The 17,428-nt window shown below is 47.0% G+C and overlaps 2 protein-coding genes across 2 annotated transcripts; one reads left to right on the top strand and one right to left on the bottom strand.

Moving 5' to 3' along the window:
• Positions 1-182: 182 nt before the first annotated feature.
• On the top strand, positions 183-3,013 carry LOC133165835 (kelch-like protein 10). Its single transcript, XM_061295729.1, has 5 exons — positions 183-352; positions 443-926; positions 1,243-1,854; positions 2,261-2,410; positions 2,651-3,013. The coding sequence occupies exons 1-5, from the start codon at positions 207-209 to the stop codon at positions 3,011-3,013; spliced, it is 1,755 nt and encodes a 584-aa protein (XP_061151713.1). The 5' UTR covers positions 183-206.
• Positions 3,014-5,229: 2,216 nt separating this feature from the next.
• Positions 5,230-17,222, bottom strand: kirrel1b (kirre like nephrin family adhesion molecule 1b). The gene is made up of 15 exons (XM_061295725.1): positions 17,171-17,222; positions 16,795-16,944; positions 14,161-14,310; positions 13,694-13,851; positions 11,955-12,105; positions 11,566-11,671; positions 11,350-11,498; positions 11,080-11,207; positions 10,395-10,521; positions 10,105-10,205; positions 9,085-9,301; positions 8,892-8,999; positions 8,549-8,676; positions 7,629-7,739; positions 5,230-7,411 (listed from the first exon to the last, which is right to left on the bottom strand). The coding sequence occupies exons 1-15, from the start codon at positions 17,220-17,222 to the stop codon at positions 6,830-6,832; spliced, it is 2,418 nt and encodes an 805-aa protein (XP_061151709.1). The 3' UTR covers positions 5,230-6,829.
• Positions 17,223-17,428: the final 206 nt, after the last annotated feature.

Below are 17,428 nucleotides of genomic sequence, written 5' to 3'. Positions count from 1 at the left end.
AAAATGAACAGTGATGTTTTCTTTCAATCCAAAGTGCGGTTGCTTTAATGATGCCAATGATGTAACCACTGATGACGAGGAGGCTTTTGACATAGAAGGCCACCATGATGTAATCGGAGCACCCCCCCACCCTCCTGTTAATATTCCCCACTGACACTTGCTAGAAGAGGCCCTATAAAGTGTTCCGAGATGGCAAAACTATCAAGATGAGTTACGATGGTAAATATTCATACAGGTCTGTCGATGACGAACTACGTCTAACAAGGAAACTAAGCGATGCGGTCATCAGGGTTGACAATGCTGAATTTCATATCCACAAGATTATTTTTTGCAGGTGCAGTCAATACTTCAGGTGAGTTGATGATAAGCAAAACAAACAAGCAAACAAGAAGAATGTTTTCGAGAGGAAAAATGAATGATATTCATTCTACCAAATGTTCAGAGCCCTCTTTCTACGTTGGTCGGCTCCGGACCAGAGGGTCTACGTCATACATGGTCTGACGGCGCAGTTAATGCAACTATTTGTTGACTTTGCATACGCCGGCAAAGTGTCGGTGACAAAAAACAATGTCAAGGATTTGTTGCTGGCTGCAGACCGGTTCAACATAACCGGCATCGTCCAGACCTGCTGCGCATTTCTAACGGAACACCTCTCTCCAGAAAACTGTATTGGCATCTGGCAGTTCACAAGGAACTGCTACACCCCGGACCTGCAGCGAAACGCCTACCGGTACATCCTCTACCACTTTGAAGATGTTGCGTGTTCAAACGAGTTGCAGCAACTCTCCGTACAGGACTTGTGTGACATTCTGGACAGGGATGACCTTATGGTGAAAACAGAGAATACCGTTTATGAAGTCATTTTGCACTGGATTGCACATGCACCTTGGGAGCGAGCTGAAAACATGGCGTTGCTGCTGGCCAAAGTAAGTCAAACAAGCACTTTGGAAACTGGACTCTGCAGTCCACAGTACACAATCTATAATGTTTGGGTTTAGGATTAGGCTGTAATCAAGAAATTGGTCAGTTAGTCTTAGAGTTACAGGTCATAGTAAGGGTAGGTGTGGGATTTGGTGTACGTTATAGGTCGGGGTGCTATCCGCAATCATTCGGATTTTGGGTTAGGTGTCAGATGACGTATGGCTGACCGAAGTTCATAGTAACCCCCCCCTGGCTGACCAAAGTTCATAGTACCCCCCCCCCCCCCTTGCTGCCAACCTGATTCTGCTTTCCACTGCGTAGGTCCGTCTCGCGTTGACAAGTGTGGAGTTCATTGCAATCAAGGTGCTGGCCAATCAACTGATCCAGGACAGCAGGAAATGCCTGGACATAGTTGCCTTGGCCACCCGTGTCATGTGCCACATGACCACAAACTCGGTGCGCGGCTACCGCAACTTGGTGGCTCGTCCTCGCCTGCCTTCCGCCATCCTGCTCGCTATCGGCGGCTTCAGCGGCCCCAACCCAACGCACCTCATCGAGGCGTACGACGTGCACGCCAACACGTGGGCCGACCTGGTCGATAACATGGAACAACCGCACGCTTACTTCGGCACTGCCTTCCTGGGCAACTCTGTCTACTGTGTGGGTGGTTTTGATGGCCGCAGGCACTACAACACTGTCAGGCGCTTTGATGTGAACACTCGCACCTGGCACCAGGTGGCACCCATGCATTTTCGCCGCTGCTCCGTGAGCGTCACGGTACTAAACGGGCGCGTGTACGCCATCGGTGGCGTGGATGGTCGTATAAGACTAAAAAATGCAGAGTACTACACGCCCGAGACCAACCAATGGACTCTTATTGCCAGTATGCATGAGCACAGAAGCGACGCCAGCTGCACCACCCTCAACAACAAGGTAGGTAATACTGAAGCCACACTGCAAAATCAAAAATTGAAGGTTCGGATTTTAGGTAAAACATGCTTAATCTTCGCTAGTTAATATATTTCTTCATTTGAGAGCATTTTACTTGCTTAAAATATCTATTTTTTTATTATGATAGAATATTACTTATTAGGATTAGGATATATGTACCGTAATTTTCGGACTATAAATCGCACCGGAGTATACATCGCACCAGCCATAAAATGCCCAAAAAATTGAAAAGAAACATACATATGTATATAAATCGCTCCTGAGTATAAGTCGCCCCCCCACCCAAATTATGAAAAAAAAACGCGATTTATAGTCCGAAAATTACGGTAGATGTTTTTCTGTATTATCATGTCTGGAATTTAATAGTCATTTTGCATTTGGTTTTCAGGTTTACGTTTGCGGTGGTTTTAATGGAAACGAGCCCTTGCGAACAGCAGAGTATTACAACCCAGAGACCAACGCGTGGACCATGATAGTCCCAATGAACTGCTGTCGCAGTGGCACCGGAGTCATCGCGTATGCCAACCATGTTTATGCAGTAGGTGCAATACGCTGAGTTAGCGTGATAAGGGTTTGGATCACCTATTTTAGGGTTAGTTGGGTCAATGTTAGTGTTAGGCAGGGGTGTCCACGTCCTGTACCATGCACTGTACAATCCAGCCTCCTTTACAGGCTGGACAGGGGACTGAACTTAGGTCAAAACAGACCAACATAGTTCCGGTTGAAGGTCAAATTAGAGTATGATCTCTGATTTGTAACACTCCTCTCCCTCCTGAAGATCGGCGGTTATGATGGCGACATGCGTCTGTGCAGCATGGAGGCATACGACCCCAACACGGATGCTTGGATGCTCTTACCTTCCATGCAGTGCCAACGCAGCAACTTTGGCATCCAGGTGGTAGAGGACCGCCTCTTTGTGGCCGGAGGCAACACGGGCGTGTCGGCCACCAACCTGGTGGAGTACTATGATGCCCACTCCGCCACCTGGTTCCCGGCTTGCAACATGGCCGTATCTCGAAGCGCGCTCAGTTGCTGCGTGGTGTCCGGCTTGGTCGACGTTGGCCATTTTGTTAAGCTGCGCAGCGAACTGCCTTGGCTTCAGTTGGAGGAAGTGGCCCTGGAATTGGAGAATGAGTTTTGAACAGTGAAAATATTAAAATAGTAGACCAGAGGAAATGACATGCATAATAATGGTGTATGTTAAGTTAGCGAGGATCTCTGCTTTCAACCCTTCTGCCTTTGTTTTGTCGATTTTAGTCACCTAAAACTTTGACAGTTTTACATTCATCTCAAGAGAATGAAAACAAATTTGATAGCAAAGCTTTCTTATTTATAATAGATTTACAATTTTTGGAATTCAGTCCAAACAAAAGGTGCACCTTGTTCAAAGGCCCCCCCTTCAGAAAATTAAAGGCTTTTAAGTGCGCCTTATGGTGCGGGAAATAAGGTAAGGTAAAATGATCAGACGAAACTTTTTGATTTTAAACTAACCTAGGACAGTGGTCTCCAACATTTTTTGCGCCACGGACCGGTTACGTGTCAGAAATATTTTCGCGGACCGGCCTTTATATAAATAAACCATACATTTATATAAATAAATTAATACATTTATAATAAATATATAAATACGACGAAATAAAATGATGTCACTGGCATAAAAACAAGTATAAACGACACATTATTTATTATTATTTAATAAAACTCACCATTACGTTGAATTAGTGGGAGCACTGAGCTTCTCATAAACGAGACGGTCCCATCTAGGCGTAATCGGAGACGTGGTTAAAGTTTGTCTTTTAATGCAGGATGCTTGGGCTCCATGTGCCGAAGCAGTTTTGAAGGCTTCATTGCCTCGTTAGCTATAGCATGTCGCCACATATTATGCTAGTGGGCTTGGCGCCTCAGAGTAACCTGTGGCGATAAATCCATATTTTAAATAGGACTCCAGAATTTTTCTTTTAAATGCAGCTTTCCTTTTCTTCGAGGTCGTAGCCTCTTCTTCTTCCGACTCCTCATTGGGGCTTTTTCCCTTTCCGAAGAAGCTTTCCAAACATCTGTTTCTTGCTCATTTTTGCTTGCTTCGCGGGCTCGACTAAGGTGACATATCACGTGACCGAGACGAGCGTCTTGTCCTAAACCGACGAATGTAATTGGGAGAGAATCACCAATTTTTTATATATTTTTCAAAATAAATTCTTACTCATTTTTGCTAGCTTTGCGGGCTCGACTGGGGAAACATGTAACGTGACCGGGACGAGCGTCTTGACCAGCTGGCACTGCTTTATTTCCATTTCATCCCACAAGATGGCGGCAGACTCCCAAACCCAGGGAACATGGTGGGGGCGGCACGAAAGAGCGTGACATCATCTGCAGGGGAGGGGGAAGGTTTGTTGGGGGGGGGGGGGGTCTCAGAGGGTGCGCGAAGGACGACCGTCTTGAATTGCATGATATCATTTTGTACTAATATGATAATATATCTTCGACGGTGTCAGGCATGAGAGGGGCCATAATCCGCCCGACGACCGCGTGAGATGAGAAGGGGGAAATAAAATCGGAGAAAAAAAGTGGGCAAGAGGAGAAGTGGAGCTGTGAAGGTTATTTTCCCCATTACATCTCAGCCAAAAGGAGAAAGCAGAAACATCAGCGACGTGGCGCAAAGTAATGAAGGGCCAACCGCTCGCCCTCCTATTCATTTTTCATCCCCGGGCACCAAGGTAAAACGAAGAGGAGAGTTTTCCCAAGGTGAACGGCAGTGCAGAAAAATAAGGAATAAAGGAAAGAAAGTGTGGAAATGCATGAGTTGAAGAAACAAGTGATCGGGAGGACAAATAAGCAGAAATCCATCGGTAGGGGTTTGATTGACAATATTGAGAGGCACATGCAGAAAATAACATGAAAAACACCCAAAAAAACATTGTCCTCAAGAAAATACCCAATTATTTTCAATAAAACTGAGCAATTAACTGCGTTTTCTAATCATGTTGGAAGAGACAAATGAGGCGTAAAGGAGAAGTCTGTGGAAAAAAAGACGTGATTAGAAAGGAGAAATGGCAAATGGTGTGTGTGTTTTGCTAAAATGAGCAAGACATAAATTAACGTAGAAAACGGACAAAACGATCAGGTCCTCATTTTTTTTTTCACTGAATTTTAACCATACAAATGACTAAAATTATTTTCAGTACAGCAACTGGGTATGTTGTTTTTCCTTTACCAAGAACAATTTTCAAACGGGGAAAAAAAAATAAAATCAACAAGCAAACAACTGAGTAAAAGTTCAAATTTGCATCTTTTTTGTATAAAAACAGGTTTATTTTTTGGAATTGTATGAAAAAATAAAACAATTTGACACATGGGGAAGAAAACAGAGTTTTTTTTAAAACATTTATACAATTAAAAGACAAGGGCTATCTTATGTGGCGGAATATCGAACATCACTGGAAGAATCAAAACTGGACCATGGACATGATACGATCTTGACTGTCAATATCGATTCAACAAAAATACTTGTTCTGAAATACATCCAAAACTTCGATAGAATGAAAAAATCGGATTCTGCGCGTTTTGATGAGCCAGTTTGCATGTTGAGGGCGTAGCACGAAGACAAGAAATATGAATGAGACATCAGCAGTGAACATTGCAAGCCAGTCACTCACAATTGGCAAATACCATAAAGCAAAAACAAACACCGCCATTTTGTTTTTGCTGGATTCAGGAAGCATTACATGTTTACATGTTGTGTCGTTCCCATTTTATCGGCATGTCATTGACATGTTTACAGTAGCAAAATGAGCTCCACAGAAGCCTTTGCAGCTTCACCTTGATATGTTAAGACTCCACTGTGGAAAGCCAGCAGTCACCTGCTGTCCAAAAAGGCATTCCAGTCACGGGGGACTGGTGGTCTGAGGGGCTCAGATTCAAAACAAAACAAAAAAAAAAACGGAGAAAAAAAAAGACCCCTCGTTGTCCGTCGTCCATCCATCCCTGGTGAAAATGTTGGTCTTAAAAATCCAGTGTCGCATAACTCTGAAACTTTGGTCCCCGTATTTTTTTTTTTTACTTTTTTTTTTATAAAAATACAATAATCATTTTATGAAGTACTCCTCGTCTTAGGATAAATTAAAAAGAGAAGACTAGTCTACTGCGGAAGTGACAACAAACAAACACACTTTGACACTTGAGGATCCAGGGTGCAGAGGTATTTCCTTTTTTTAAACAAACCTCAAGACACCAAATGGACTAAAAAGCCGATGTCAAAATGCGTCACGAGCATAGAAAATTTGCTTTGCTACCTGCTCCTGGAAGAGAGTGCCCTCGCGGCTTTAAGTCTTCAACAAGCTGCCATGTTGCTGCAGTGCATGGTAAGATATGTGGCTTGTTTTTGTACAAAATGTCCACATACGAGCATGGACCTCATTGCTAGATGAGGGCGTCATGGTGGAAGGACTCGCTGGTGTCCTGTTATTAGTGACAAAAAAATAGTCCTTTTTGATTGACAGATACAGCCACCACATTTGGACTAATCAGTATTTTTTTGCGACAGTTAGCGCAACTAGCCTGGCGCTACATACCTCTCTCAGAGCAGAGTTGGAACTCACTCAAAAAGGCGGACTTCCTGATTTTTGATGTGGGACTTTTTCATGGGTTTTCTCATGACCTGCTCACTGGATCAGTGAGGTAACAACAGTAAGGGGTGAGGCACTCGAGTCGGCTTTCGCCCCAATTAGTCACAAAATGGCCGACCTCCTGTTCAATTTCAGATATAAGTCCTCCAGGTTTTGTCATTGCAATTAAATTTCCTATCATTTAGAAACTGAATTTGGGTTAACCGCATGTCTTATCGTGGTCCACGGGATAAAAGATCAAGTTAGCCAAAATAGTCAGAAATGCTTTTCTTTGCTGATTGTAGTTAGCGCCGATTAGCATTCATATCGCTAACGCCAGCGCATGTGGTTTGCCTTCACACGTGAGTCTGCATCCTCTGCGTGTGTTTCTGCGAGTGGTCAGAAGGGGGCGACGAGTATGAAAAGCGGGTGGCCGTGCCGTACTTCTCTGCTTCAGGGCTCTGCTGCTCCGGTCTGCTCCCCGGTCCCGTGGGGTACATTTCGTAAGCCGGGCCCTCCTCCACGGGCGGCGCAAAGGCCACGCGATAGCCGTGATACTGCGAGGGGTACCCGTAGTTGTCGTAGGCCAGCTGGGTGGTGTCGTCCAGTAACCCGCAGTCCCCCGGGTAATCACCCGGGTGGTCCCCCGGCGGGTCAGGCGCCGCCTGCTGGGCTGCGGCAGCTGCCCGGGTGAGGGTGCTGAACTGGGCATAGGTGGAGTGGGACATGCGGGAAGGGGGTCGCGGGTCGTAGCAGCCGGCCCGGGAGCCTGGCACCCCGCCGGGGGCGGTGGCCAGGGCGGCGGAAACGGCGCCACCGCCTGCTCCGCTGTTGGACTTGGGGGAGCGGAAGTCTCCCTGGTAGTGGACGGCACGAGACTGAGGGCGGGCTTCGTCGTGGGTGGTCGCCCGCACGTTGTAGTAGCCGTTTGTTGGATCCTGAAATTGCAAATGCAAGTCTTAGCCTCCAAAAAGGATCACGCGTGAAATCTCGTTTGAATCCCTAATTTGCAATCCTAACGCAAGTTTGACATCCTAATTAGAAACCCTTACCCTAGTTAGTTTGTAACCCAAAAGCTAACATCCGAGCCTAACTCGAGACCTCGGCTTTCGCTCGTTGGAAGCCCTAAAGTGAAAGCCCGAGTCAGCGCCCTACCTTGAGCTCGTAGTCGTCGCGTGTGTCGCTCTCGCTGCGCACCTCCTGCTTGACCTCCATGTCATCTTTGAAGGGCTGAGTGGAGGGAGAGAGGGAAACAGAGGGCAGAAACTAAACCGTCAAAACGACAAAACACACAGACGGACGGAGGGAAAGGAGGAGGGACGGACGTCCAGAGAGAAGGAAGACAGGGAGGAAAACAGAGTTGCGACTTTTACTCATTGAGCTCATTCGTCATGCCTGATTGACTCATGAAGAATCACATGAAATGCGATTAGTTCACCATTTTACATGCGCATGGAATATTTTCTTTATTCATTGAGTTAGTTAGTCGTGAAAACCAAAAGCAGAATCTTGTCAAGTCACAAAATATTGATTTGATTAAATAACAGATTAGCTGCCAATAAAATAATGAGAATTAATTGATATTATTGCTTTGATGCTAAAATGCTATTCAAGAATTGAATTCCCGATCAGAACTACATCAATTGCTTGAATGATTTATTGGAAATTATGATATTAGTAAAACAATTGGAACATTTATTCATAGTTACAACATAAATGATACACGGTTATAAACAAAAACTGTATAAAGAAATGAGATTCAATTTGTGAAATCTAATAATTTGCTAGTCCGCTCCTTTCCCTACCTCATCTACAAATGAGCTCTCCCATTTGTCTGTTTAGAAACAAAACAAAACAAAACAAAACAAAACAAAACAAAACAAAACAAAACAAAACAAAACAAAACAAAACAAAACAAAACAAAACAAAACAAAACAAAACAAAACAAAACAAAACAAAACAAAACAAAACAAAACAAAACAAAACAAAACAAAACAAAAACAAAAACCAAAACAAAATAAAACTAATAATAAAGCACAAAGTTTGCCGGGTGGGTTGTGGCGACTGCTACTCACCGAGTACATGGCCTTGACCATGCGCGTTGCCGTGGAGACGCTGGCGGCTTCCTCCTCCAGACTGCGCGTCTCCTTGTTGACCGTCTCCACTTTGATGTCGGCTTTGCTCAGCGTCACCCCTCGGCGACCTACAAGAGACATTTCCGCCGTCCACTTTAAGCAGAATGCTCAAGTGACATCAGCCTTTGAAACCCAAACACTGGGCCATTATTATATAATTGGTCCAAAAACAACAACATACGTATGGAATAATGAGAGGCTGGCGCTCTGAGGTTGCCACCTTTGTCTGAATATTTACAAGCGTATGGATGGACGGCATATGTGGCAGAGGCGAGCGACTCACCGGCTTTGCGTTGGCGGTACAGGAAGAAGGCGACAGCCAGCAGAAGCAGGAGCACCAGCATGCACGAGCCCACAGTGCCACCGGCGATTATCCCCACCGGGACGATGTCTGAAAAAAGTTTCAGAGTTTTTATCCCCAGCCCCCGTTCTTTTTGGATTTGGAGCTGAAATTGCCTCTTGGTGCATTTCCATACCGGTCTCCTCCAGGGTAATGATCATGGTGCGAGGCCCGAAGGAGTTCCAGGCGGTGCAGTTGTACGGCGAGTGGAAGTCAGACTCCATGACGTTGTTGATAGTGAGCGTGGAGAGCACGCCACCGCCCTGCGACGGTGGCTTGCTCTGCTCCACCGTGTAGCGCTCCATCAGCGTGCCTTTCTCTTTCTCCCACACGTTCTCCTTCCACGCCCACACCTGCAACACGTACACTTGAGGGACCTCGCTCACTTGCCGTTAGAGATGTGAAGAAAGACAAAATAGGCAGATACGATGGCCCGACTCGACTATTGGAAAATAACCATTGACACGTCACCGGCCGGCCCAATGTTAGACACAGAGACGGATGGGCCTGATGTGGCAAAAGGTCCGAGCTCTGTGTGCGCTCCGGCTGGCCTTCCCGACACTGTCGCGGCTAAAAGAGAACTGAAATGTGATTAGTCGCACCTTACATTAGCCCTTGTCGCTTGCGTGGCATAAATTCCTGCAGATCTTTCCTCTTTATGGCACAACGTGCACGTAGACGGATTTATTTCGGAATATCGGGTGGCACGTACACACACTCTCACACGCTGCATTTTTCATAAGTCCTTGTGTCTGTGCATTAAGCCGTGACTATAATGTCGCATCGCATTATACGCTGGCGGGTCCGGCCGGGCCTGGCGCTGGGTGAGGCTTCACAAGCCTCCTAAAAGCTCTGATTTCTGTCATGTCGGCGCAACAAAAATTGGATAATTGCCACTTTATTTTTTTTTTTACAAAAATGTTCTCACACACGGGTCTTGAAATGATGCACCACTTTGTGCGATATTTCCATCAAGTGTGCTTTGAAGGGGAAAAAAACTGTTTTCCAAGAATGAAACTCACGCTGTATTCAAGAGGTTGCACATGTGACACTCAGGACAGAAAAAAAAAAATCTAACAAACAGATAAGCAGCGCTAGCAAGATGAAATAATGAGCAGTTGCTTGGTACAGTTAAAAAGACATCAGCGAGACTTACGATCTTGTCCGGTGGGGGCGTGCTGGCAATGTAGCACTTAATCTCGCCTCGCTCACCCCGCACAGCGTACTGGACCGGATTGCTGGAGATTATGGGCGGGCCTGGTCGGGGCGAGACAAGTTAAATATGTAGCGCCTTGGGGTTCTTTTTTTCCCCCCCCACTTTGTCTTAATGTCAAACTAATCCTACAAAAACAAAGACGTGGATTTAGAAAAAAGCTGGTAGCTTTGCTTTGAATACTGTAAAGGCCTTGATATTTGTAGTATCAAAAAAGGTAGATGGCGACTCACCGTTGACGGTGAGCGTAACTTCGGTCTCGCCCACGCCGATGCGCGGCACGATGGCTTTGCACACATACTGGCCGGCATCCGCCTGGCTCACCGACTTCAAGTACAGCTGGTTGTTGTTACTGAGCACCTGCACACACACACAAACGTAGACGAGAGTCAACGGCTCGGGAGGCGTCGAGCCGAGCCAGACTGGGCCAGCCAGCCAGCTAGGAAGCGAGAGCCGCATATTTAATGCATAAACCATGTTGATTTACTCAGCAGGCTCCATTAGCTTTTTTCTCCTGGAGCTTTCTCTTAAACTGTTGGGCATGAATTAAAGATTTAAGACACTTTCTACAAAGTGTCTACTTTACAACTAAGCAAACATTTATGAAGTCTGGCTTTAAAAAGAAAACACCAATTGAAGACTTTGCCAGTGACATGGCTTCCCGTCTGTCCAAGCGTGTCCCTTTTTTTTTTTTTTAAAGTTGGAGAACTCAGAGGCAAGCCCCGAGTGACTAATCCTGACTTTCTGGTGAATTCCCGCTGAGCCAGGCTGCGATATACTCCGTGACTCCAACCTGCCCATTATTTTTTTCCAGCCCTGTTTTGAGAGCCACTAGTTTCTTTCAGCAGTCACAAGTAATAAAGTGAGACTTGGATGTGGTCCTGCTTGGAATAGGTAGACCGGCAGGCAGGCTCTTACCATGTTGGAGCCCTTCTTGGTCCAGGTGAGGGTGAGCGGAGGGTTTCCAGACCACTTGCAGTTCAGGGTGACGTCAGAGTTCACGTCCACCGCAATGGGTCGCGGTTCTACCACCAGGATGGGTCCGACTGGGACAAAGAGACATCAGAAATCGGGAAAAGGGTTTTGGGGCCCATTATGAAGCATCGCTGACGGTTAAGGCCGGTGGCGGCAAGGCAAGGCAGTCAATCTTTCAGCGGCCCCCAAATTCACAGGATCCAAAGAACTTACAGTGGACGTCCACCAGTATGCTGACGTTGGTGGTGCCCACCGCGTTGAACACCTGACAGGACACGGGCTCGGTGAAGAAGGAGTGGTCGGCCGTGGTGGCAAACACGCTCTCTCGGGCGCCCTCGAGTAGCACGCCGCCCTTGGCCCACCTGATACGGGAGACATGGTCTTTAGCCAAAGCGCCACCAGTGCGGCCGAGGTGGCGCTCATCCCCACCTGTAGCCCATGATGGGGGGGTTGGCTATGGCCTGGCAGGTGAAGGTGACCCTTTCGCCCTCCAGCACCGAGCGAGGCTCGATGGACAGCGTCACCGTCGGCGGATCTGGAGACACGGCCAAATGTAGTCCATATTGAGCAAACCGTTTTTTTTTTTTTTGCTTCAATTCGTGTACATTGTGCCGCTCCCGCCGGTGGGCACCAGCTGGCCACTGGGGGGCAGTGGAATGCAGAGATACACGGAGACGTGAAAGCTGCAGTCAGAATGATTGATCAAGACTGATAGTATCCAATTGTCGCTCACACTGCAATCGGTGCTATTAGTTAGCCCTACATTGTGCGTTAGCAGTACGCTAGTGAGCGGTACTATTTGTTGCACGAGCACCTACGGTGCACGTTGAGCATGATGTTGACCCGCTTGCCCGTGGGCACGGCCGGGTTGCTGGCCACGCAGGTGAAGTTGCTGTGGCTGTCCGTGTCCAGCGGCACAATGGGCAGGTAGCTCCTGGTGGTCACCCTCTTGCGGTCTGGCAGCACTTCCTGGCAGGACGGCAAGGGAACATTGCTTTCTTCATTTTGGAAAAACGGGCGCGAGAAGATGTCAAAACATGTGCGCTGGAGCGGGTGAGTCACACTTTGCAGCTAGCTGCTGCTGCGTGTGCATACGTGAGCCAGTGTGTTTGCGGCGGAGCTTTCAGGCATGATTTCACGAGTGGAGTTGAGAGGAAGGGAGGGAGTGAGGGAGAGCAAGTGTGTGAGTGCGGAGGTGGGAGAAAGAGGGCAAAGTGTTCCCATCATGCAAATGATGACATTTAAAAGGTTAGGCGCATTCCACTTGTTATTTATAAAAACATGCGTGATTATGAATTTTTTTTCCAAAGTCCATTGTCTTTAGGGAGTCAGTCTGTTTGTTTCATTGTAGACAATGTTGCAACAACAAGGATCAAAATCCCACATGTGATCTGTTCACGTGGACTGAACACCCAAAACGTTACTCCCAAAAAACGACAACACGCAAACAGACGACTGACGGTTGACAAAAATCTATTTTGAGACCTTGAAACGTGGCACCTTTTTAACGTTTACACTTTGTTTCTTTTTTGCATAGTGGCAGTCCTCAAAGCTTTTGTTTGCATTGTGCTCTTTTTGTGTGCCTGAGCCTCCTGAGTTTGCTTTGGGCTAGATCAGTGCTTCTCAAATAGTGGGGCGCGCCCCCCTTGGGGGGCGCGGTGCTATTCCTGGGGGGGCGCGTGTGACCCTGGGGAACAGGCTTTTTTTTTGGCAGTACTAGAATAAAGTGTAATTGCGCGTTTACTACAGCAGGGGGCAGTGGCGCTCTCATTGTTACTTCTGTCACGTTTGCGACAGTGCAACATTTTACGACTTACAAGACAAGTTAGGATAGTCACGGTGGGGAGGGGGGGCGCGAATAGTTTTCTTCTTGCTGGGGGGGGCGTAACAGAAAATAATTGAGAAGCACTGGGCTAGATACTCTCAAATTCCTCCTCTCGTGCGCCGGAGGCAACGAGCAAAAAAATGAGCCAACAAACAAGATGAAGTAGCTTTGCTGGGAATTGAAAGTGAACTTGTTCTGCTTTTGTAGTCGTAACCCCTCTTTAATCCGCCGCTCGGCGTGTGAGATTAAGTGCGGATCTCACAGAATTTGTTCGTCTCTTTTTGTGCTTCTTCCTGCGAAAGGCTTTAGATTAGATTTTATGTCGTATTTGATTCACTTAGCAAAAACCTTTGTGGGCGGAGCCTGAAACAACCATTTGATCTGGATTCGATCCAAACAAGGTACATAGCATCCCAATTTGACAGCATGTGACGCTAAACGATTTGGATAAGGTCGGAAGTGACTAAGTGCAGGCGACGACACTGCAGCTCTGCTTAGCCATGCAACACCCACCGCGTGCGGTCAAAAGCGGCCGTCGCTCCCGACGACAGTTTGACGGACATCTCTCATATTTAACCAGAGGCTACGCTAAACGAAGCAGCTAAGCTCTGAAATCCAATCGAGCCAAAGTGGATAAACGGATCTGGCGACAAGGCAGAGCGAGCTTGCGCCTCCTCGAATTAGCCTGGGTGGCGGAAGACCACCTGTGGATGGACGGTGTGTTTGAGTCACCGTGGACTGGTGGGCGCCGTCGACGGGCAGCCCGTTCTTGAGCCACTGGATGTGCGCAGCCGGCTTGGCGCCGCGGGTGACGCAGGTGAGGTTGTGCGGCGTGCCGGCCATGAGCAGCAGCTCCGGGGTGCCCTCCACCACTGGGTCCTCGGGCGGGACTGCAGGAGGAATGGATGCAAGCACACACACATGGTTTTCATTCACGCATTCATTTTTCATTACTATCCACGGAGAGCTAGCATTTCAAACCATTTAGTGTGATTTATCGTATCGGCCAAGATATCAGTGGACGCGATTGTAAATGATATGGCGACGTATGACAGCTTCCAAAATATAATGTCATGGCTCAAGTGATACAAGCGCATCAAATGTATCATCATCAAGAACCCATCAGGTCATTTTTGACATAGGGTCACGTCCAGCACCACGCAAGGGCGGAATTGTGCTGAGCTGGCTGCGCGACTCACTGAGGACGTTGAGTTTGGCCCTGCGTGAGCGCAGGGCAGCCTCAGTCGCCTGGCACTCGTACAGCGAGTCGTCCGACAGCTCGGCGCGGGAGATCTCCAGGTTGTACTGGCCCGTGTCCAGAGCGCGCAGCACTCGGTACCGTGGCCACGCTGGGGGAACAAAACAAAAAATGACGCACATCTGCAAAGGTTACTTTGGAAACAAACCGTCAACCATTGAGCTTGTGATCACGTGGGGCAACGTTTTAAACGTCAAACGTGCTCGTTAAAAAGATGTTACTTTCATATTTAATGGGGTCAGGGATTTGCAAACCCAAGGGGAGGATAAAAGTTTTGCATAATGAGGCAAATTGTTGGTGGCACACTTTGATTGTACACCTTTTTTTTTTTTTTTTAAAAGGTGCGTGTGGAAGTACTGCGCCAGAGTTTCTCAGGATGGCTGAAAAACAAACAAAAACGTTGAAACGACTGCCAAAAATTGAAGCGGTAAGCCGGGTTCGCATCTTTGCACCACTTTTCACGGCGAATCCAAGGAATGATACAACTTTTACACCCTGCTCTGCCCGTAATACTGTCCACAATCAGAGATTGCCGGATCAAAATGTCGGACTTCCTGTTCAGTTTAGGCTCTTTATTGGTCATATGGCCATTTTTTTTTTTTTTTTTGCAACTTTACAACAGACCTTTCTGTTGTAGGCTTTGTTCTTACACTGTCCTCTGATTCTGACAAATAATTCTGAGTGAGACTTTCCACTAGGAGGCGCACGCCGACGTGTGGGCATCACATCATGGATTCAGATGGCGGAGGCAGGCCAGCAGGTGCTTGCAGCAAGTGAGGGAGAAAAGGCAGGGGGAGCTGGATTTCCAGGGGGGGCAAAGCTGGACAAAAGTATTAGCAGAGATGACATCATCCACTCGGGCACCTCGCAGCATAGCAACCAGAGACGTGACGGCACCCTGGCTTGACTGACCGGTGAAAGAGAGAGCCAAAGTGGAGAATGAGGTGGAAGGAAGGAAGGAAGGAAGGAAGGAAGGAAGGAAGGAAGGAAGGAAGGAAGGAAGGAAGGAAGGAAGGAAGGAAGGAAGGAAGGAAGGAAGGAAGGAAGGAAGGAAGGAAGGAAGGAAGGAAGGAAGGAAGGAAGGAAGGAAGGAAGGAAGGAAGGAAGGAAAAAAAAGGCATGTTTTCCACATGGCAGAAATGATGAGAACAAGCTAACATGCGAACACAAAAAGAGGTGGGAAAAAAATAATGATAGACTATAATGTGACAGATGAAGGATTTGTAGTATGACTCTTTTTTCGGGGAAGGCTGGGATGGAATTACAGCATTTCTAATGATTTCCACAAGGAAAGACCATTTGCGTTATCAGAACATCAAAACCGCTACATTCGTAGGCAGAATGATTTCCATCAAAAGTGTAGCCGCTGTGCTTTTAGTCTCCGTCTACAACCAAGGGGAGATTGACACTATCGCCGCGCATTCCATTTCAAGAAGACCAATCCAGGTGACAGTGGATGCGGGCGGGAAAACCGGGACGACATGTTGATCAAATGCAGACGCTTTTCTGGCTGCTAGAGAACACCGATGCAAGGACAAAGAGCAGGAGGAGGAGGAGGAGGAGGAGGAGGAGGAGGAGGAGGAGGAGGAGGAAGGGGCTGAGGCAGTCACATAAAGCCAGAGATGATGGAGGTGTGTGTGCGTGCATGTGTGCGTGCATGTGTGTCTGTATTGGCCTTTACTGAACCTGTGAATTAAATTGAGTAGAAGACAAAATCCGCATCAGGTCAGAAAAGCACACATCTGAATGCAAGTGCATGGATGCTTGTAAAAAGATGTTATTGCTCGCTGCCCGGCAGCCCAACTTTTTAATTGTATTTGATGATTTACTTTTGTATAAAACTTACAACAATGATTGTATTTCATCTGCTATGGTGCTTTTAAAAATCCACAATCCATATGGATTGGCGAATGTAAGTCATGCAGTAGTGAATGAGGTGGCGTCCATTTTGAATGCTTCCCACTTGAAATTTTCCAAATAGGGCCAATAAAAGGCGATAAGCGTTCTACAAAAGCTCCGAGGTCCATTCACCACAATTAATAAACAGCACACATTTTGTCCGGAGGAGACGCTAAAGTGATTATAAAGCCTCCATTAAGCCACGGCACTTGACATTTAATAACTTTTTATTGAGATTCCGGCGGCGACTACCGATGCCGCCGCCGCCACGCTCGCCTCGGACAATAGAAAGCTGCAAAGACGGCGAGCCAGAGTACAAGAGGGCATCCATTCTTCAAGTGTCGCTCCGACGTTAATCGCTGCTCGTAAAGGCGAGAAAACCTACGCCAAGGCCGAGTAATATAAAGAAGGTTCGTTGGGCGGGCCATTTGTTTCCTTTTAGCTTAGCGGCTAGCGGCGGTGAGGGACACTAACTCAGCGGGAAACCGACGAGTGTGGGGAAGATGGCCCAACTACAGCTAATCACGAGTGTATACAAATCTGTATATATATTTTTTTTAATTCGCAAATACTGGAACACTTAATAAAAAGAAATGTAGTTAAATGAAGCCTCTTTGGCTTGCTATGAAGGATCACAAGGCCATAAATCTTGGCGCTTTGTATTAAAGTGTCTGACCTCGGAGGCCCTCGGCCACGCCCAGTGCCAGGCCATCTTTGGTCCACTGCACGATGCCGCTGTAGTTGAAGACCACGCAGGAGAGGACCACACGCTCACCCAGGACCACGGACTGGTCGGCTGGCTCCTGGGAAAAGCGAACGCACGGCGCTGCAAACAAAAGCAGACAAAATGGCGTCCCATATTAAGATGAGTGGCATTCATTTGTAAACAAAGTGCGAAATACAGCATGTGGCTGGAATGCGGCCTCATAGATGTGCATCAAGATTGTTGGATTTTCCTTCAAGAATTTGAGGTCCAAAAAGCAAGAGCTCACGCAGACTCAGCCCTGTTTCACCACTTGACCTGAGTCTGTCTTTTTATGGCAAATGCTCACCAATCTCATGAAGGTAGTCAAATAATACCAGCTGAATTTTGTCACACTTCATGACTTTATAATCCCTATTCTGTGAGGTGGCTAAAGCTAAGAGCAAACGCTAAGCCTAATGCATAGTCAACTTTAAACAACATGACAGTCATTTTCATTATGCCATCCGACTCTTCAAGGTCTCTCAACTCATTTCACTGCTCCTTGAATGTGTGTTGGTGTGTACGTGTGTGTATGCAGGCATTTTATTTTGTGTGTTGCCGAAAA

The sequence above is a fragment of the Syngnathus typhle genome, linkage group LG13, assembly GCF_033458585.1.
Source record: "Syngnathus typhle isolate RoL2023-S1 ecotype Sweden linkage group LG13, RoL_Styp_1.0, whole genome shotgun sequence".
Lineage (NCBI taxonomy): Eukaryota > Metazoa > Chordata > Actinopteri > Syngnathiformes > Syngnathidae > Syngnathus > Syngnathus typhle.
This window is presented reverse-complemented; position numbering and strand designations above follow the sequence as displayed.